Genomic DNA, 22,628 nt, shown 5'->3' with positions numbered 1-22,628 from the left:
AGTACTCATTCTTACCTAGTAGGATTATTTTTGAAAAATGTAAAACACAGCAAAAACCGGGCAGACAAAACCCAACCTGAGAAGGTTTACGCTAGCCAGGGAATTTCATTTTTAAGAAACAACGAGCAACATAATGACTCTGTTCAGTTCTTTCCTAGTTTTTCTTTCCCCCCACTCCAGATTTGATTAAAAACTAACCTGTGAATTTTCTTTTTTAAAACATCTTACCATGGTAACTTGTAGAAGCATGGTGCAGTGGAAAAATTATTCAACTAGAAGTTTGATGACCTGTTCTCTTGTTCCAGCTTTACCATAAACTTTTGGGCAAGTTTTCCCAAAAACTTGCCAAAATGTAATTCTTCTGTTGTTCTGTTCTGTACAATTAGAACAATTACCCAGCCACAGTGCAGGGTTGTTAGGATATCTAGTGAGATGTCAAACTGCTTTGAGTTTATGAATATAAGGCTTTATCATTGTTTAAAAATAAAAACCCAATCAGTATCTTTTTACAAGCTTCCTTGGGAAGTCTTGCCTATTTTTATGTCTTTAATAACTTATATTGGAGTTACTAACTGTATTAGTCCTTAACTAACTCCCAATTTTCTAGATATCTCCATTTATCTGACTCTGTCTTACTTCTGACTAAGTAAAACAGGAATTGTAGGAATTATACAATTTCCCCCACACCCCAACCCAGGTTATATTAGGAAATTGATAACATTGTTCTAGAACAAATATCTTTTATGATTATTATTCTGGAAGGCAAAAAGCCTGACCTTGAGTGTATGAGATAAAGAAGAGAGGAACTTCAGTGGATGAGGAGGCAGACCAAGGAAGCAAGCAATAGCAAACTGTGCTCAGTATTGTGGTGCAGAAGGAAGAGACAGCATGGGGTAGAGAAGGGACTGGCCAGGCCAATATGAAGTGGTCCCTGGCAGCTCTGGGCTGCCTTAGGGATAACTGCGCCCTCGAATGGAATTCAGGAAAGCGGAGCCGGGAAGGTGATTCACTTGCAAAGGCAAACTTGTTTACTCGACAATTTTCTCTTCCTGGGTGAGAGTACCTGGTAAAACTCACCCAGGTCCAGAATTCATGGGGTTTTGGAAAAATAATATCTTATATTTGTATGGGTTTAATTTAACAGGCTTATGCCATACCACTTCACGTGCTCTATGAAATAACTATAAGGTAGGACAAGAATTATGATCACTTTACAGATCAGTTGATCTCATCTTAGAGAAGTTAAATGATATAGTTTAATTAAATTTCAGAGATAAATAGGATCTTAGAGATTTAGTCTAATGCCCACTCTTTAAAAAAGAGAACATGTTATGTGACTTCCCTGATGGCACAGTGGTCAAGAATCCACCTGCCAATGCAGGGGACACAGGTTCGAGCCCTGGTCCGGGAAGATCCCACATGCCGCGGAGCAACTAAGCCCATGCACCACAACTACTGAAGCCCGCACGCCTAGAGCCCGTGCTCCGCAACAAGAGAAGCCACCACAATGAGAAGCCCGCGCACCGTGACAAAGAATAGCCCCGACTCACCGCAACTAGAGAAAGCCCGCACAACAACAAAGACCCAACGCAGCCAATAAATAAATAAATAAATAAATTAAATAAATAAATACTCAATGTGATTTAAAAAAAAGAGAGAGAAAGAACACGTTTAGGTGAAGTAAGCTGTCTAGGATCACACAGCCAGTATGTAACAGATGTCAAAGTATAGACAAAGTTCTGTGTTATGTTTTAGTTTAGAAATTCTCAGACTGACTCATAATTGATTCAAACTTGTTACAATCTTCTGCAGAAGAGAGGCAGCAAATTGTAACTGCTTTCACAAAATTAAAAGCTGCTCATTTTAAAACACTGCTTTTGAAGAAAATGTTAGAGAGGTAGGAAAAAATTTTACAAAATCAGAAGTGTCACTGAATTTGCTTCATCTGAAGTGATTAACAATAACTGCAGTTTATGAGCTACTATTAGGTGCATGTACTCAAGTCACATTTTATGGCTTTTCACAATTAACTAAATATCTTTTACAAGTATGAAGTTTATATGCCAGATCCGTAACCACAGGTCTTATATTAAAAATCATTTAGGGCTTCCCTGGTGGCGCAGTGGTTAAGAAGTCACCCGCCACTGCAGGCGACAGGGGTTTGAGCCCTGGTCCGGGAAGATCCCACATGCTGCGGAGCAACTAAGCCTGGGCGCCACAACTACTGAGCCTGCGCTCTAGAGCTCGTGCGCCACAACTACTGAGCCTGCGCTCTAGAGCCCGCATGCCTAGAGCTTGTGTTCCGCGAGGCCACCACGATGAGAGGCCCGCGCACTGCAATGAAGAGTACCCCCCGGTCCCCACAACTAGAGGACGCCTGTGTGCAGCAACGAAGACCCAACGCAGCCAAAAATAAAATAAAGTGGATTTCTATAAAAAAATTAAAAAATAAAAATCATACAAGTATTTTTTCTCTCCATATCGATTAAAAGAAACACAGAGGAAATCTATAGTGTATTACTTGGGAGAATAGCTTCAGTCTGATTAACAGATTTGTCTAAAATTCCAATTCATTTTCTTATTAATACACAAAGAGGATTTAAATACAGTACCTGCACAAAGAAAATACTTTTATAAGGAGGTGGTTTCATAGTTTTCCTTTCATTAGAGCCAACTTCCTTCTTAAAGGGAGGTTCACATTTCCAATGTCCTTTTCAAAGCTGGGCACTTCACAGTGTATCAGAGATCTTTGCTCACTCATTCAACAGAATGTGTTGACCATGTACCATTTGCAAGCAGCTAAGCTATGGGACATGGTGAAAATTAGGTTGTATAAGATACAAATCCTCCCCTTAGGGCAAGTGAGGGAAAATAATACCCAAATTTATTGCTCATCTACCATGCCCCAAGTATGATGATAGATGTTTTATATCTATTACCTCGTAAGAATCTTTATTTATTTATTTATTTATTTTTGGCTGTGTTGGGTCTTCGTTGCTGCGCGGGTTTTCTCTAGTTGCAGCGAGTGGGGGCTGCTCTTTGTTGTGGTGTGCGGGCTTCTCATTGCGGTGGCTTCTCTTGTTGCGGAGCATGAGCTCTAGGTGCGTGGGCTTCAGTAGTTGTGGCACGCGGGCTCAGTAGTTGGGGCTCTCAGGCTCTAGAGTGCAGGCTCAGTAGTTGTGGTGCACGGGCTTAGTTGCTCCGTGGCATGTGGGATCTTCCCGGACCAGGGCTCGAACCCGTGTCCCCTGCATTGGCAGGTGGATTCTTAACCACTGCGCCACCAGGGAAGTCCCTATCTCGTGAGAATCTTAAAGTTTAGAAGGTAAGACATATGCAGAAACAATAATATACTTGACATATATTGAGTCCTCAATTAGTATTTGTTGAATGAATGAATGCAAAGAACATAAGAGATCTCAAAATAATTGCCCTTGTTTCAGAGTCCCAGAGAGATTGAGAGGCTCCCTTATGTGGTGGCTTTCCATACCAGAGACCAAGTTTGGGTTGACCATTTCCGAGCTGTGTAATTAAGTGATCCTTGTCAGGTTAGGTAGTCAGAATTTTGATTTCCTAATCTGCAAAGTGGGTAAAATGCCTTCCGTTTCTCACCGTGTTGTTACAGGGGTTGGTGATAAGCTATGTAAATTTCCCCACCTATAAGGCGATCAATAAATGGTAGCAACTATTACCATTATTCAATTTTATTATTAGTCTGATACACACTAGCCATCGATCTAGTGTTCTTTCCGTAATTGTCTCCAGTTATGTAAACGCACTTCTTGCAAACGCATTTAAGGACCCCTAGAGACTCAGGGATCAGTGTTTTTATCTGGTCGGGAGACACTGGCAATCTTCATTTGGAACAGAGCAATAAATAGAGCGGAGTGTGTCCAAGGTTCACAAACAACGCTGTCCCTAGGGGTTTGTCTCCAAAGCTCTTTCACGCCCCTTTACCGACTGCAAAAAGCCTCTCACTGGCTTCTCTACAGCAAATTACGTTCACTAAGCTACTGCGTGCAGCGCACTGTGCCAGGAGCTGTAAGCGGGCTGGGCACAGACGCTTTGTCTGCTTTTACTTCACGGCTTGGGGGAACTAAGCCCTCTTTCCTGAGGTACTGCTGAACTGATTCGCACGCAATCACCCTACCCCACCCCCCCCAAGACTAAAAAGGTAACCCCAAAGCTCTACCCAGGTACAGATGCCACATCACCGCCAGCACACCCCAAAGACGAAGAGCAAGGCCTCCTGGGAAGCTGACCTTTCACCTCCCCTCTTGCCTTACCTCAACTCACCAATTTTGACGCTAGCTAATAAAGCGACGAGGAAGCCTAGAAGGCGGAACTTAGTGGCTCCCGATCTACGCTGATTGGACTGCGACTGCGCGAAGGGGGAACCGCGTGAGCCTGCTAGCTACACCCCCTCGGTGGGCGGGGAGAAGTGGGGGCTGCGCTTGCGCTCTGGGAGGCGGCGGAAGTGGCTGGGGTGGTTACGCGTGCGCGGTGGGCGGAGCACGGCTTTTCCAGCGCCTTTGCCAGCCCAGGTCTTCCCAGTCTTGCCCAGCTGGTGTGGTGCTCGTGTTTCCCCATCTCGTCGTGGAGCGTCGCTGCCGAGTGGGCGCTAGTGTTCGCGTCGTCATGGCTGGTTACGAATACGTGAGCCCGGAGCAGCTGGCCGGCTTTGATAAATACAAGGTAGCGCGGGCCCCGCGGACTCCACTCTCCCTGCTGGTCCCGGCCTCTCCTAGGCGCCTAAGGGGCCGGCGCGGTCCGTGTCACCTTGTGCCGCGTGGCTCCGGGCAGGCTGAAGGGAGTTTCTCCGTGGGTCCTGCCGAGTGCTGGGGCTTTGGGGTCGGGGAGCGTGGGAGCATCCTAGGCCCGCCGCTCCGACTCGGTACCCTCCCGGGGGATTGCCTTTTCCTTAGGAGACCGGTCGACGAGAGTGGAGCGAGAGAATTCCCTTCGCTTCTTTACTTCGTTATTATTATTATTTTTAGTCCCCTGAGAGGTGATGCAGTTGCCTTCTGTGGTGTCTTAATTGTCTTCATTTTAATGAAGAAGTTTCTACTCGGCTCTCTTGCGTTCAACTTCGGAGATGGAGAGAATCATTTGGCAGATGAGGCCCGGGGAGGGAGAGTGACTGCTGGGGCCAAACTGCTGATGCGCTCGCTTCCACTCCCAGCAAAGAGGCGCCTGGGCGGCCAGTGAAGTACGTGTGCACAGGCAGGAACTGGAACTGTGTAGTGGAAAGAGCGCGGGCTTTGGAGTACATATAAACCTGATACCGAACCTGATACCAGAATCTAATTTCTTTATTTGGCTTTGGGCCAAATAATAGTCTCTACGATGCGGAATGATTATGAGAATTGGAGAAGCGCCTAGTACATAATGGGCCTCCAGTAAATGCTGGTTGTTCACTTTCCTTCACGTACGGTTCTCCTCCACGACTCCCTTATCAGTGAATGACTCCACTATCCGTCCAGTCAGTTGCCCAAGCCCCACATCTGGGCAGTAACCTTTCGTCCTTGCTACCTGAGTCGCTTTCACTACTGAGTCCTCTACCCCACCCACCAGCCGGTGAATCACCAGGTCCTGTATGTTCTGTCATTTTTAGCCTAAAGTAGGAAGATGGTTCCATTACCACTCTCCCCAGATATACTTTAATCTTTTAATTTTAGAATGGTTCTAGAATATTTTAGAATAGATTTACAGAAAAATTGTGAAGATCATACATACAGAGTTCCCATATACTCCACACCCGGTTTTCCCTGTTATTAACATCTTTTTTTTTTTTTTTTTTGCGGTACGCGGGCCTCTCACTGCTGTGGCCTCTCCCGTCGTGGAGCACAGGCTCCGGATGCGCAGGCTCAGCGGCCATGGCTCACGGGCCCAGCCGCTCCGCGGCATGTGGGATCTTCCCGGACCGGGGCACGAACCCGTGTCCCCTGCATCGGCAGGCGGAGTCTCAACCACTGCGCCACCAGGGGAGCCCTGTTATTAACATCTTATGGTACATTTGTCACAATTAATGAACCGATATTTACACATTATTATTAACGTGTGCGCATACTTTATTCAGATCTCCTTAGTTTTCACCTGATGTTCTTTTTCTGTTCTGGGATCTCATCCAGAGTACCACATCACATTTACTCATCACGTCTCAAGGCTCCTCTTGGCTATGACAATTTCTCAGACTTTTCTTGTTTTTGATAACCTTGACAGTTTTGAGGAGTTCTGGTCAGGTATTGTGTAGAATGTCCCTCAATTGGGATTTGTCTGATGTTTTTCTCATGATTAGACAAGGGTCATGGGGTTTGGGGGGAAGACCACAGGGTTGAAGTGCCTTTCTCATTGTGAGAAGAGTACATGTCATCATGTCATCGGCATGACTTATCGCTGTTGATGTTGACTTTGATCACCTTGCTGAGGTAGTTTTTGTCAGGTTTCTCTTTGAAAGGAAGTCAGTATGCGCAGCCCTCACTTAAGGAGTGGAGAGTTATGCTGCACCTCCTTGAGGGCAGAGTGTTGACATAATTTATTTGGATTTCTGCGTGGAAGATTTATCTTTTCTTCCCAATGTATATTTATTCAATGATTTATTTATATCAGTATGAATTCATGGATATTTATTTTACACTTTGGGTTATAATCCAATACTACTTGATATGGTTGCTTGCACACATCCACTTTTGCCCTTCCAGTTCTTTCTCTATGCTTCGTAGTGATCTTTTAAAAAAATGTACATCTGGTCACATCACTCCTTTGCTTAAAATCCTCCATCGTCTTCCCTTTGCTCTTGGAATGAAGTCCAAAAATCCAGAACATGATCTGCATGGCTCTGAATGACCTGGCCCTCGTCTGTCTGTGTCATCAGCTTCATGTCATGCCACTCACTGTCTACCCCTCCCAACATTAGCAGCCATCTCCCTCGTCCCCTTTTTTTTCAGATCTTCAAGTAATGTTGTTACGTCTGCCAGGAATGTAGCTGCCCATTTATGTTCATCTTCGCATCTTAAATATTCCTCAGAGAAGCATTCCCTAAGTATCGCATTCCCCTTAAGTGTGCTCTCACAGTACCCTCTGCTCCTGTATGGAGTTAGTTCTTCAGGTGTCTCCCCATTAGAATGCAGTACCCAAGTGGTTACGCTTGTCTTATGGATCGCCATGACCTGAGCACAGTGCTTCTGTGCATAGGCATCCAGTAAACATTTGTGGAATGAATGAATGACTGAGAAGAGTCATAGTGGATTTTGTCAAACTGGAATTGGGATAACTGTTAAGAGACCTTACAAGGTCACATAGTGCGTTCCTCTGCCTTCAAGCAATGTGGTACCATACCAGTTTGAACTGAGGTGCTGACTTGTCTGAACATTTTAAGTCGAAATTTAACCCAGTGCAGGGCTTTCACTAAAGAAGGTTGTTAACCTAGATACCTCTTGTTTTCCCTTAAGCTCCACCACCTTTCTGTTCCCTCTTCTGCACTGTAAATATTGACTTTTTATATAAATATAAAACTTTTTCTTCCTTACTAGGATCTGGCTTTCTAGTAGGTGCCAATAGACTAGCTGTTTCATTTGCAGCATTGTCTGTAATAGGGAATCTTCTTTTTTTTTTTTTTTATAAGCTGTCTTTCCTAGATTTGTATTTCCGACTAGATAGGTGTCCTAATTTACAGAAAATTTTAGTGTGATTTTTCCATTCCTATTTTTCCCTCTTCTGTTATCTGACTCACTTCCTGTGTCTGAGAGCAGATTTCCTATCATCTTGGAAAACAAAGGTCAATTTAGCCAGCATCCAATGTTCACTAAAACGTAGTTTATTGATGTTATTTTAGTTATAATGAGGCTTCCTTTAAAAAACTGGGGGTGGGGGTGTGTGGCACAAATTTATAACCTAAACTTCTTCTAGTAGAAGGTTCTTTACTCAGTACTGCGTTCATATTAAAAAAATATGAATCCAGAGTCCAAAGGAAAAAAGTCTGTGTGGTCAGTTTAAGTGGAACATGAATTGCACCTAGAGACCTTTGCTTCCTGAAGATCACCCATTCCCATTATGTGGGCTTCGACAGTGAGTGCTTTGTAAATGCTGATCGCATTAAAACAGCTTTTGAGGAAGATCATCCCATAAATGGGTAAAGACCCAAAACACTCGAAAGAGATTTTTATTCCCTGATGTGACCCTGTGTATTAAAACAAAGAGTTGTAGAGAAAAATTGGTACTATAAAAGCAGCTGGTGGAAAAATTACTTTTGAACCAGTTTAATTTCTTTATCTTCCCTAGAGGTACATCTGAGGAGCTACAGTTGGAAACCTGGCGGTTATTCAGAATAACTCCTGAAAGGAGCGCACACATAGAGTAGTAATTAGGTTTCTGTAGTAAGAAACTGTTAAGACAATTGATTTTGAGTATAGAAGAAAGCATGGGATGGATTCTGTGTTATATGCTCTCTAAACACTTGTGTTCTTCATTGTGTTATCCCAGCCTTATCAAACAGTTGAATAATTAGTTGAGTGTCTGCCCTCTCTGTTAGGATATGAGCTCTGGGAGGGCACATCCTACAGCTCTCTTGTTCCATGTGACCAAGGTCTGGCACATGAACAGAGTAGGCATTTGACAAATATTTGTTGAAGGAATGCAAGTGTAAAAGAATAAAAACCATTTTGGAAGTATGGTAAAATGGAGCTGTGCATCTCCTGGAAATCGGAAGGTTACTTCTGTATTTTGAATGTGAAGATGTAGAAAGTTTAACCACCATTGTTCTCTGTTGCTTATTAATGTACCTTCAGACAGTTATGTTGAGGGATTTCACTCTCATGAGGCTTATCATTCCTTCTCTCTTCATACCCTATCTTTAGTTGAAGGATTTCCCCACTTATCTGAGGGTGAAACTTCTATTGTGGTATACCTAATCTGACCTAAGGAAGGCTTAGTTCTAATTGATAGTGTAGCAGCTAGTTTCAAATTGTATCATATCATTTTGCTTCAGAGAGGAAGTGTTCTGTGCAATATCTTGTTTGGTTTCAAGAATATAATTTTATGATGAATTGGCTTCTGCTATTCTGGTAGTTAATTAACTTGACTGTCAACAATAGCCTGATTACAGGAATTGTGATAATTGTGAATTTAGGTGGGAAGGAGAGGCTGCATACATCTTGATGGTAATGCTAAAGAACTGGAATCTGGCCTGCACCCTTACTGGTTCATGCAGTTTGATTTTGCTTATTCAGTAAGCATTTATTCAGGGCCTGCTCTGGGTCAGACATGGCACTGGGGCTGCAAAATTAAGCTAAGCTAGAATTCCTGACCTCAAGGAACTCAGTTTGGTGGCATATTGGCAAGGAAATAAACAGATATAAAGAATTAATAAATACAGTTAGGTAAGTGTTGGGTGCTGTGGGAGAGAAGGAAGCAGCTCCAGGGAGTAAGGGTTAAAGCTGAGAAAGGCTTCAGAGAGGGGATGGAGGGGAAGGCAGAGCTCAGTCTAGAGGATGAAGCTGAGTAGGCCCCAGTTCTTACCAGGTGAAGAGGGGAGAAAAGGCATCCCAGCACTGGAGAGCAGTGGGGTGAGTGCACAGGGGTTGAGGCCTGAGAGTATTTTCTGGGAACCGTAAGATGTTAGGTGTTGGGACTTAGTGGTGGAGTGTCCAGAGAAGAGACTGGAGAGGGAGGCGGGGCCCCCTCAGAGGGGGATGATTTGATGTAAAGGATTTCTGGATTTTACCCTGTAGATCATTGTTTCTGTGGTCCAAGGACTATTGGCTTTAGAATCACCTGGGGAAAGTGTTTAGCCAATTTCTAGGTCCATTTTGGGAGGTTCAGATCGGGTAGGTTGCTGTGATATTCATGTTAGACACATACCTCAAGTGGTTCTTAGGTACATGGTAATGCTATAGGTTTGGGGAGCCACTTACAAATTTTAAACAGGATCAGATTTTAATTTTAGGAAGCTCACCCTGGCAACTAGAAAATGAATGGAGAGCAGGGGAGGTAGGGGTGATCTGGAGACCTTTTAGGATCCTCCCAGATAAAATTGGGTCAGAAATGAGGAAGGCTTGAATCAAAGCAGTGGGGATAGAAGGGGAGATGGGAATCTAAAGGTCAGAACTGGTTAACCTGCCCACTGAATTTGGCCAGCAGATATATTTAATTTGGCTCACACCTACTTTGTTTCAAAAATTAGTATCTTCCCCATAAAAGCCCAGATTTCTGGATTCTCTTGAAAAACTAAAATAGTGGATAACATAGGCCCTGACAAGAATCTCCTGAAGCTGAATAGTGCTTGCCCTCTTCAAAAAGGGTATTTGTGATACAGTCACTATGGAGAACAGTGTGGAGGTTCCTTAAAAAACTACAGATAGAACTACCATACGACCCAGCAATCCCACTACTGGGCATATACCCTGAGAAAACCATAATTCAAAAAGAGTCATGTACCAAAATGTTCATTGCAGCTCTATTTACAATAGCCAGGACATGGAAGCAACCTAAGTGTCCATCATAGGATGAATGAATAAAGAAGATGTGGCACATATATACAATGGAATATTACTCAGCCATAAAAAGAAACGAAATTATTTGTAGTGAGGTGGATGGACCTAGAATCTGTCATACAGAGTGAAGTCAGAAAGAGAAAGACAAATACCGTATGCTAACACATATATATGGAATCTAAGGGAAAAAAAAAAAAGGTCATGAAGAACCTAGGGGTAAGATGGGAATAAAGACACAGACCTACTAGAGAATGGACTTGAGGATATGGGGAGGGGGAAGGGTAAGCTGTGACAAAGTTAGAGAGTGGCGTGGACATATATACACTACCAAACGTAAAATAGATAGCTAGTGGGAAGCAGCCACATAGCACAGGGAGATCAGCTCGGTGCTCTGTGACCACCTAGAGGAGTGGGATAGGGAGGGTGGGAGGGAGACGGAAGAGGGAGGACATATGGGGATATATGTATACGTATAGCTGATTCACTTTGTTATAAAGCAGAAACTAACACACCATTGTAAAGCAATTATACTCCAATAAAGATGTTAAAAAAAAAAAAAAAGGGTATTTGCTCTCTAGTGTGCCATTTCCCTACCAGTCCCTGTGCTCCACGCAGGTCTGCTTTGTTCAGTTTACCTGCCTGATCCCTATGTACATTTTTTCCCCCTATGTACATTTGATTGTGATGCTTGATTTAAGATTTTAAATTGACAGAACGCAGTAACTGACTAGCTGGAAGGGGTGAAGGTAAAAGATGCGGAGGAGTCTGGGGTGACTCAGGTTCTGGTAGGATGACTGGGTGGAGTCGCTGAGGTGGGGGTTTTGTGGAGCATTAACTCTTTGGTAATAATGGCCCCCGGCATTTGTTGAGTCTAAGAGTTAATCCTCTTGATAGTTCAGTGAGGAGGTATTTTATTAATATCTCATCAGTAACCTAACTCGTACGAGATTGGTCCTTACAGAACAGAAGCAAAGTTATAATTTAAATGATGAATGAGGCTGAATCTGGCAGAATAACAGTAATCTTTTGCACAGGGCCCTTCTCTTGGACAGGACCATGGGGCAGACTTCTCTTGGAAGGTGTGGTTTTTGGACTTGGAATTAAAACAAAGAAAATGTCATGTTCTAGAGAAATATCATTTGTGGATGAAATGTCCCCCATTAGAGGACTGTTTCTGTAATGATTTCAAAGACTAGAACACTTTTCCTCCAGAGTCACAGGGGAAACATGAGAAATTCCTGATCTTTTGATTTTCACTTGTTATGACTGCAGGCTGACTACTATATAATGTGTTAATTATGGCATTAGCTAGATATGTTACAGTTAACTCAAGCATAACTTATCTTTAGTTGTGCCTTGGTCTCCTTGAGTACATGTGGGAAACTGGCCTCTCTCACTTGTAAGTACATTAGTAAGGCTTGAAACGTATTTTAGTCATCTTAGATATAGATTTACAAATGTCTCATAGAAAGAATTATTTTTTCAGTTGGCAGAGACAGGAATCTTTCAAAAGGAGTGAGAGAAAAATGGATGGGAAACTTCTGCAGAGTGAGAGAGAGATAGTTAGGTAGAAGGTTACTCCATTTCTAGGTGCTATTTGGAAGAAACGAATTGGTTCTCAAACTACTTTCTGAAATATCAGTTCACTGCTGATGGCTTGCTTTTGTAATTGCCGTAATGCTTAAATGTCAAGAACTTCTCTGCTGAATAAGAATTTGCCTGGCGCATAAGGGAGAGAGGGGAAAGATGTTTCAGTCAGAGTCTGATGGGAACCAAGGCACAGAGCCTGGGCGGATCATGCTAAATTAGAGGCACAAGGAAGTGGAAGGTGTGTGAGGGACCAGGCCGAGCTTAATGAGCTCAATGAGGGGAGGTTGCAATGGCAAGAGCGACGTCATTGTAAATACCCAATAGTGATAATGATAATGATGGCAAACATTTATATAGCACTTACTATATGCCAGGCGTTCTTTAAGTGCTTTACATATATTGTCTCATTTAATATTCACAAGTGCTTTGTGAGGTAGAGGTACTATTATTTACCCCATTTTACTGAGACGCAGTGTTTAAGTAACTTGCTCAAGGTCCCACAGCTGAGATTTGAACCCAGGCATTCTGTGTCCAGAGTCCATGTTCTTCATGCTATGTTGCCTCTCAGTTCTAAGAACGGCGTATAAACTCTGCTTTGTAGTTACTGGGTGTTTTGTGCAAAAGATATAAACATTAGAATAAAGACCTTCAGTGACGTGCTTAATTGGGTTTGTGTCTAATGTTTACAGATGGGGAAAATGTACAGTGAAAAAGGAAGAACTGACTTTGTTTTCTCTTCCCCCAGTTTTAAATTATTCGTAGGGACAAGTGGGCTTGTACTTGCTAGTCTTATATTTAGTTGACTATTAAGAACATTTCATTCACTATTAGCTCTAATTGCGGGAAATGGCTTTTGATTAACTAATTAGCTTTGGGACTGATAATGAGTTAAATAGAACCCACATCCTAGCTTTGCAACCTTGAGCATAACTTAGTCTCTCTAACCAGGTTTCCTCATCTGTGAAATGGGGTAGTACCTGCCTCATAGGATCAAAATTGTCAAAATTGAATGAGTTAATATTTGTAAAGTGCCTGGCACTCAGTGCCGTGTTAGTGTTAAGTAAATAAAAAATAAAACTTGACATTTGTGCTTCTCTGCTTGTGAACATTTAACTGTCATATAACATGTACACGCATACTCACACCCGAGGAGGTTATACCAAGAGAAAGGATGTTTCAGCAAAGGAAGAGTAAGTAAATTTTTTCAAATACCACTTTCCTATTTATGAATCTGCAGTACCTCCCACAGATTTATCATGTGTTTGATGTCGAGATTCCTCAGCAAGGATTTCAAGTCCCTTCACTAAATGACCCCTCCTTTTGTCTTATCTTCTCATCTCTTGTTAGTTTATTATATGTTGTTTAAGTCTAGCAAGCAAACATTTGTCATCAGGACATGCTTGTTCTTGTCTTACTGCTCTAGTTCTTCTCCAGTCGTCTCTCACCACCTTCTCTCCTCTGATTTGTTAGCAGATATAAATGACAGTATTCACGGAAATGGGATCTCATTGTCCACTGAGTCATGTCCTCTGTGGGTGTAGTTCTTAAAGTCTTGTATGGATTAAAAAGAACTTTAAGAAACTTTCAGTTTCTGTCTTAGGGTTAATATAATGCCCCCCCCGCCTTTTTTCATTTTCAGTTCGATTTGGTGTTTTTCTTTCTTGATAGATTATTACTAGCACAGTGCCTTGCATTTAGTGAGTACCTGCTGAATTTTATTATACCTTGTCTCTTGCTCGCAGTGCAGTATTTGAAGTTGCCATCAGGAGGTTTAGGTGTTGACCACTAAGCTGATGGTGTGGCTTTTCCTTCAGCTGAGGAGTTTGCAGGAGTGTCATTCACATTTGTTTTCACCAGAGCAGTGGCCCTCAGACTGGAGGGTGCCTCAGAATCACCTGGGGCGTTTGTTACAAGACAGATTGCTGGGCCCTACCCCCAGGCTGTCTGATTCTGTGTATTTAGGGTGGGGCCCAAGAATTTGCACTCAGTTTGGCAACTACATTTTGAGAAGCACCTCATCAGAGAAATATTCCATTATATTGAAGAGCAGTTAATAAAACCAAGAAACGAATGTAAACGAGTAAGAAGCTATATTACCGTAATGTTCATATATTAACCCTCAAGTATCAGGTAGTCTTGATTTTGTGGATAGGAGCCTCAAGGTATCTCTTACTAGAAAAGAGGATGTTGCAGTGCTTTCAGTATTGGATATTAGTTTTCTATCGCTGGATAACAAATTACCACAGACTTGGTGCATAAAACAACACACATTTATTGTCTCACAGTTTCTGTGAGTCAGGGCACCAGTTACCTGGCTCCTCTGCTTGAGGTCTCGCCAGCCTGCAGTGAAGGTGTCAGCTGGGCTGTGCTTCCATCTGGAGTTTGGGGTCCTCATCCAGGCTCATGTGGTTGTTGGCAGAATTCAGTTCTTTCCAGTTATAGGGCTGAGGCTCTCGGCTCCCAGTAGTTGCCCACTTTTCTGGCCACATGGCCTTCACCATAGGCAGTTCATAACATTGCTGTTTGCTTCTTCAAGGTCAATGGGAGACTCTTCTCCAAACTGTTAAGATGGAGTCTTAGGTAATGAACTATATCATGGAAGGGACATCTCATCACCTTTGCCCTATAATGTTCTCTCAATCAAGGCAGTGACATCGATCACCTTCACTATATTCTGTTCGCTAGAAGCAAGTTACAGGTTCCACCCTCAGGGGAACGACTGAACCATCAATAGGAGGGGATTGATTATAAAAGGGCTTGACTCACTGGGGATTACCTTAGGGTGTGTCCGCCACAAATTGGAAGACAGAAGAATTGGAGGATACTGTGTTAATAACATTTTCAGTGGATCTGGGTGGCTCATGATTGTACTTGAGCCCGGAGCGGGTAGTCTGGATTAAAGCAAAGTGATCCATTTCGCAGAAATGTTCCAAGATGATTCATAAAGGATTTACAATTTAGACCTTCCTGCGTATTAGCTGTTAATCCCTGAATTTTATAGTTTCTTCATCTGTAAAATAGGGAGGAATAATCTACCTTATCTATTTTACAATATCAAATAAGAGAACAAAGGTAATTGTACTTTGGAAACTATAAAACATACACATGTAGACATGGTGTTATTAATAGGGGGAGAGTAAGAGCAGCTTCCCCTTGTGAAGTGAAAAGTTGCTGTAGACTAGTTCCTGGGGGAAAAGAGTTCCTCTCATCACTGAGGGAATCACTCTATACTGCCATTTAAGTAAACATGCAGAGTAGTTCATGCATTTATTCATTCATATGTGCAAACACTCAGATATGTTTACTGAACTCCTACTATGCGCCAGATGCAGAAAGGATCAGGTCGGGAAGCTTTCTCCATTCTCTTAACTGCTTCTTTAAGTACCAGTGCTCAGTGAGTCCCACATTTGTATGTGAAGGTAGCTCTTTTGACTGCCTTGATATTTGTTGCGTAAATAACAATTTTTAATAATTGGGATCTTTTGTTTTATGTTTTTTGCTTAAGTGACTGGCCCAGAGACTTGGAATGCCATTGCTAAAGAACTCTGCTCCAGGAGTGGTAGGGCACATGTTGGCCACAATGGATCCTGCCCCTGTAAAGACTTAAGCCTAAACATGATTGAGTCATGAGACCTGTCAGCAAGGGACTGACCTCCATACCATACCAATACCACACCAGACACTGAGCTTCACTGTGCAGGGGGAGAGAAGAGAGCTGACATTTCTTTTCTCTCTCCTGAGTTCTTAAGAAAGGTTGATAATGTGTTTCTTTCATTATGTCTGCAAAGTTGGTATAAGCAATAAGTAACTTCATACAGTGAACCCAGTTGTGAACTAAAATTGGTTCTTTGTGACTATCCTGCCTTTTATTCCTAAAAACATGGATGATTTGGAACTCAAGAATTTGGGGAATCATTTTAAAAAGTCAGAAACATCATTTTGAGTCTGCTTACATCTGAAATGATTAACAATAAGTGCTGTTTATAAACTATTATTAGCTTGTACTCAATCCATACTTTATGGATTTCCAGGGTTAACTAAAATATGTTTCATAAGTGTAAAGTTTATATTTCAAATGGGTAAAGACAGGATTTGAATTAAAAATCATTTGATAGTTGGAGACTTATCCTCCTTATATTGATTAGAAGACAAAGCAAGGGAAACCTGCATCTGTTTATAGATGTTAGAGTATTACCATCTGTATTAGTATTAGATGGGATACTAGCCTCAGTCTAATTAATAAGTTGTCCAAAACTCTGTATTTAGTGCAAGGGTGTGTCAGTTCAGTCAGTTTTCTTATCAGTGTATAGAAAGGATTTAAAGTACATGTATAAGGGAAATACTTTTAGGTCCAACAAAGTGCTTCCATAGTTTTCCTTTTGTTAGAGCCAATTTCCTTCTTAAATTAAGAGGAGGCACATTTCTAATGCCCTTCTCAAAAACGGGCACTTTATAGCATATTTTGGCAGTAATTTAGAGTCATTGTACTGCTCCTGGCCTAACCCGTAATCGTCTCTTGCCTGGTATACTGTAACAGTCTCGTAACTATTTTGCACCTTTGCCCCCCTCCAGTCCATTTTCTACACTGTAAACAGTGGGATCCTTTAATAATATAAATCAGGATATGCACTGGGCTTATGATAAAATAAAACTCACTGTGGACCTTTGGGTGGTGTCTGCCCATGTCTCCAGTGTCATTTCATACCACTCTTCCTCGCTCACTCACTACGCTGTGGCTCCATTGGCCTCCCTCCACTCTGTGGTCCTTCCACATTTTGTTCTCTGCTTAGAAGGCATCTTGGCATGCACGCCCCCCTCCCAACACCTATAAACCACACACACACCACACACACACACACGCACACTGCCACACATATATTCTTTATTTTCTTTCTCCTTTTTAAGGTATAAATTATATACAAACGCACAGATCTTAAGTACACAATTTGATGAATTTTGTATATGTATGTAACCACCACCATGATAAAGAATTATTTTTAGCACCTCGGAGGGCCCCCATTTAGTCCCTCTCACCAGACTGCTATTATGACCTCTTTTTGCCATAAATTAATTTTGTCTGATTTTGAACTTCATATAAATGGAATCTCCAGCAGCGTGTTCTCTTTAGGGTCTACCTTGTTTGACTCACTGTTCTGTCTCATACATGCTTTACCTGTCTTCTCATCTTCTAGGACTCAGCTTAAGTGTCCCCTCCCCTGAAAAGCTTTCTCTGAGCACCCTGACTAGGCACATTCCCAGCCCCCTGGTCCTCTGATACAAACACCTTGTTTATTGCCTTCACAGTATTGATCACATCTTGTGATTACGACTTGTTTTCTTGCTTAGCATCCGTCTCACCCTAGACCGGACTTGGTGAACATAGGAAACTTTTTGGTCTTGTTCACCATTCTCTTTCTGGTGGCCTAGCACAGTGCCTGGCACAATCATAGGCACTCAGTCACAATTATTTGTTGACTTTACTGAATGAATGAATGAAGAATGAACTCTGCTTTATTTCCTGACTTGTACTGAAGTTACAAGTTGTAGTTACAAGTTGTAGAAAGTTGAAACTTTCTAATATTTGACAGAATATTATCTAAGATAATTCTGGATTTCACTAAGACTTTATGAAAATCTTTTCTCATGGGTGACATAGACTAATTGCCGTAGATGACAGTATGGAATTCTGTAGCCAAATAAAAATGACTAAATGTATTAATAGCAATCTTGAGGGGAATGTTTAGAAGTTCTACCTTGATCAGCATTTTTACAGAGACTTATGTGAAGGCATTGCTAGCATGAGAGCTTTACATGCTGAGAGTTTGGGGGGCAGAGCTGGTACCTTGGATAACTGAGTCTGACCCTGAGGAGATCGGAGGAGATAGAAAGATGAGTGGACTCTAGCAAGATGAAATGTTAAAATGGTAAATATAGGGTCTTACACTTAGTTTCCAACAGTCAGCGTCATATTAACACAGAGAAAGGTGGCTTTGCAGTCTGTATGAGAAAGGCCTGACGGGGTAAGGTGGCTGTGAAGGTGTGTGTAAGTCTGCAGTATGACTTTGTTGCCTCAGGAAATTAATACTGTGTTGAGCATCTGTTAGAGAACTAAGTTGTTGAGGAAGAAGACCTTAGTCATGTTCTCCTTTGTGCTCATGCACTGCTTGAAATATTCCTTTTGCCCTGGGTCACACTTTTGTTTTGGTTTAACAACAAAATGGATTGTCTGGAGCACTGGTTGTCAAACTGAAGCCCCCGGACACCTGTTTTGTGAATAAAGTTTTATTGGAACACAGCATGCCTCTTTGTTTTCTTATTTTCTGGGACTTCTTTCTGCTTCCGTGGCAGTTTTGGGTATTGTTACAGAGACCATTTGGCCTGCAAAGCCTAAAATATTTGTTCTCTGGCATTTTCCAGAAAAAGCTTTCCAACCTCTGGTCTAGAGAATTAGACCTAGATGATGAAGAGAGTGAAACTTTGGCAAGAGAGTAACAGCAAAAGGAACATGAGATTTTTTAACCAGGTGAAGAGAAGGTTTAGGTGTGACAGGCAGAGCCATCTTCAAACGTTTGAAGCATTATTGTTTGGAAAAAAATTGGACCCTTGTCTGCCTGGCTTTGTTAGGGAAATTGAAAACATGATAGGAAATATGGGGTGAGGGGAGGATTTTGTTAGCATATAGAAAAGTTGTTTTAACGTTGGATTGGGCTATTTCTAGAAGTAATGAGTATTTTGGTAACCAGAGGCATTTAAAAAGAGGCCAGGGACTTCCCTGGCGGTCCAGTGGTTAGGATTCCACGCTTCCACTGCAGGGCACACTGGTTTGATCCCTGGTTGGGGAACTAAGATCCGCATGCCGCGCAGTGCAGCCAAAAATTAAAAAATAAATAAAGAGGCCAGGGACTTCCCTGGTGGCGCAGTGGTTAAGAATCCGCCTGCCAATGCAGGCAACATGGGTTCGAGCCGTGGTCCAGGAAGATCCCACATGCCGCAGAGCAACTAAGCCCATGTGCTGCAACTGCTGGCCTGCGCTCTAGAGCCCGCGAGCCACAACTACTGAAGCCCATGTGCCACAACTACTGAGCCCACGCGCCTAGAGCCTGTGCTCCGCAACAAGAGAAGCCACCGCAATGAGAAGCCCGCGCACCACAACGAAGAGTAGTAGCCCCCACTCGCCGCAACTAGAGAAAGCCCCACGCATAGCAACGAAGACCCAACGCAGCCAAAAATAAATAAATAAAATAAATTAAAGAAAAAAATAAAGAGGCCAGATGACTGTTTTACCTATTCACATAGGTGAGGGGCAGGCACGTGAGAACTAGATATCTCCTGAACTCTTGTGGTTCTGAGATTCTGCCTTGGAATGATTCTCAAACTCAGGTTGTGGTTCTCAAGCCTTTCTCCAGGGCACTGGATTAGTCTGGCCCAACAGATTGTAGATCAAGCAAGTCCTGCAGGCCTTAAACAGGGGATTATTACCTTGTTCAGATATTCTGGTGTATACCAAAACATCATTCCGATAGAAAATAATATATTTAACAGGCATTAACTAAATTTAGTTTAGCTCCTTTAAAATTTTACTTATTTTTTCAGGCATGTGGAAGGTGTGACTCATTCTTCTTTCCTCCTATTGATTCACAAGACAGTTTCAAGTTTCTTTGTTTATACCAAGTGATATGTGACCTTGAAAAATACTCAGGTGTGTAAGGCTAGAGCACAGAGTGCTCTTTAGGTTTACTGTTTGCTACCTTTTGTAATCTCATATTAGATTTCCTTGTTATACTTGAGCTTATCTGCTGTTATTATTAAAGGTAAAAAATGCAGTTAGGCAGACTGACCTATTTGTATTGAGTTCTATAATCTTTTCATACTTCTACTGGTCTCCTGAAATAGAAATTTAGAGTTAAACTTCAGAATTTGGGGACTTCCCTGGTGGCACAGGGGTTAAGAATCCGCCTGCCAATTCAGGGGACACAGGTTCGATCCCTGGTCCAGGAAGATCCCACATGCCGTGGAGCAGCTAAGCCCATGCACCACAACTACTAAGCCTGTGCTTTAGAGCCTGCAAGCCACAACTACTGAAGCCCACGCGCCTAGAGCCTGTGCTTTGCAACAAGAGAAGCCACCACAATGAGAAGCCTGTGCACCACAACGAAGAGTAGCCCCAGCTTGCCGCAACTACAGAAAGCCCGCGTGCAGCAACGAAGACCCAACACAGCCAAAAAAAAAGAAAAAAAAGGTGAAATGTTATAATAGCGGAAATAAAGAGATTTAAAAGAGAGAAAAAACTTCAGAATTTAAAAAGAGGAGCTTTTCAAATCAAAATACCATGAGTAAATGACCTTCTTTTAGACGTAAATTCAAATTATGGAAAGCTGGTGAATGAGAGTCATTCAGCAAACATTTGAATTAAGAGCCTTGTACTTTGTACATCGTATTAACTATTCGTGTGATGTCAAATTGTTTTCTTCTGATTTGGACTTCTTACAACTTTTGTACTTTGCAGTAGATGGTGGACTTGAAATTTGTGGTTTTCCAGTTTATCTGACCTGCTGGCTACGTCATGTGGGTCTGGGTTCGGACTTTGGTGAAATGGAGGAGGCCGTGGCCCTCCCGCCTTGTCACTGGCAACTTTTCAGGGTTCATATTGGTTGCATGGCCTCAGGTCTGAAAACTTAAATTCAGGCAGTCCTATCAGCTGGGGACTCCTTCATTCTACAGAGGTTCAGGTGTCATGGTATCTGTTATGTGGAAAAGCTTTGCAGGCTGTAGAGAACCATGCACGTAGAAGTTGATTTTAGCGAGAACAGTAATACTTAAGGAGGCTCCAGCTGCGAGTCTGGGTGCAGCTGCAGAGCTTCTCTGGCCAGTGTTCTCCTTCACCATTTTCTTTCCACTGTCTGTCTCAGATCTTTTGTCCAGGATATCGCATTTCATCAGAATGAGTTGGAGAAATGGCGGCACTCAGCCATGGATTCTGTTGAGTAAACATTTGACTTACTAGTTAACTCTCTTTGCTAGTAGTATTTTAAATTATTTCTATTTATTTACTTTTTTGCTCCATCACACTTTTAAATCTTGAAACACTGATGAGAAATATTTCCTGCATATCCATAAAACATTCAGGAAGAAATATTGATGTTTAATTATGATTTTTTAAAAAATCAGTTGCTCAGATGCTTACTACTTATTTTTTGGGTTGGCCTTCACGGAAAAACCCGAACGAACTTTTTGGCCAACCCAATATATTCATACTAAACAAATACAAAGCACAGTTGAAACTTTTTTCAGGCATTTGACTAGTATGACATCTTTTAAATGAGAGCTTGTTGAATTAGGTAGTATTCCCACTCCCTGAGGGTGAGAATTAAGTTGTCCCTTACCTATTTTGTATTCCTTCTTCCCCACACCTAGTGGGTGCTTCCTACATGCCAGGCACTCCAGTGTGTATGTGTTTGTGTGTGTGTGTTTGTGTCTCTGATGAATAAGTCATCAACATGACTCTTAAAGTATTACATAATTACATACAGATATTTTGTTAAAATTTTCTTTGAAGTTTTACTAAATAGCTCAACAGTTGGGGAATACATTTGAACACCCTAACCTGTTGTTTTCTTCCTTTGCTTATTTAAGCAATCCATTTTCCAGCTGTAAAGGGATCTGTCATTCCTTTGATGCTCTAAACACACTAATGGTACCTAATGCTTATATAGCACTAACTGTGGGCTAGGTACTGCTCTAAGCACTTCCTATATGTTATCAGTTTATCTAATCCTTATGGCAATCCTTTGAGGTAAAGGCTGTGATCCTCATTTTACAGGTGCAGCAACTAAGACAGAGAGGTTAAGTAACTTACCCAAGGTTGTACCATTAATAAGTGCATTAGTAATGGTGTCAAGGGTAAAACAGCTAGATTCCCGTTAGTTGAGAGGGATGAAGGAGGTTGAGAAAGTCAGTGTGTGAATGCACACAGTGTGCTCATTATCCTGCAAATAGGTGAGCACTTGAAAGCAATATAAAATTTTCTGCTGCAACGTTGTTATATTATAAATATTATACAAAGATGTGCTTGGCCATCTTTACCCCATTCATACTGCTTCTCCAGTTCTGTTATTTAGAAGAGGACATTGTATAACTAGATATATTCTCTAGATTTTTTTTACTATTATTTTCTTTTTAAAAAAATTTATATATTTTTGGCTGTGTTGGGTCTTCGTTGCTGCACGTGGGCTTTCTCTAGTTGCGTGAGCGGGGGCTACTCTTTGTCGCGGTGCGCGGGCTTCTCACTGCTGTGGCTTCTCTTGTTGTGGAGCACAGGCTCTAGGTGCGCAGGCTTCAGTAGTTGGCGTGCACGGGTTCTAGAACGCAGGCTCAGTAGTTGTGGCGCACGGGCTTAGTTGCTCTGCGGCATGTGGGATCTTCCTGGACCAGGGATCGAACCCGTGTCGCCTGCATTGGCAGGCGGATTCTTAACCACTGCACCACCAGGGAAGTCCCTGTACTATTATTTTCATTTGAGAAATATTGTTCTAAATACTTGCTGGTATG

At 42.1% G+C, this 22,628-nt stretch overlaps 1 protein-coding gene across 4 annotated transcripts in view; it reads left to right on the top strand.

Moving 5' to 3' along the window:
• Positions 1-4,535: 4,535 nt before the first annotated feature.
• SELENOI (selenoprotein I) overlaps positions 4,536-22,628 on the top strand; it is a 44,518-nt gene continuing 26,425 nt past the window's right edge. For 2 of the 4 annotated variants that reach the window (XR_003434134.1, XM_027113636.1), the window contains exon 1: positions 4,536-4,695. Coding sequence is in view for 3 of the 4 variants with exons in the window: in XM_027113636.1 (XP_026969437.1) it covers positions 4,639-4,695 (57 nt within the window). In the remaining variant the exon portion in view is untranslated. The remainder of the gene's footprint in view (positions 4,696-22,628) is intronic. The other 2 variants (XM_027113635.1, XM_027113634.1) reach the window with 2 other exon arrangements.

The sequence above is a fragment of the Aethalodelphis obliquidens genome, unplaced genomic scaffold, assembly GCF_003676395.1.
Source record: "Aethalodelphis obliquidens isolate GAN/ISIS:26980383/991018 unplaced genomic scaffold, ASM367639v1 scaffold12, whole genome shotgun sequence".
In the NCBI taxonomy this organism is placed as follows: domain Eukaryota; kingdom Metazoa; phylum Chordata; class Mammalia; order Artiodactyla; family Delphinidae; genus Aethalodelphis; species Aethalodelphis obliquidens.
Note: the sequence above shows the minus strand (reverse complement) of the source record. Positions and strands in the feature narration are given on the sequence as shown.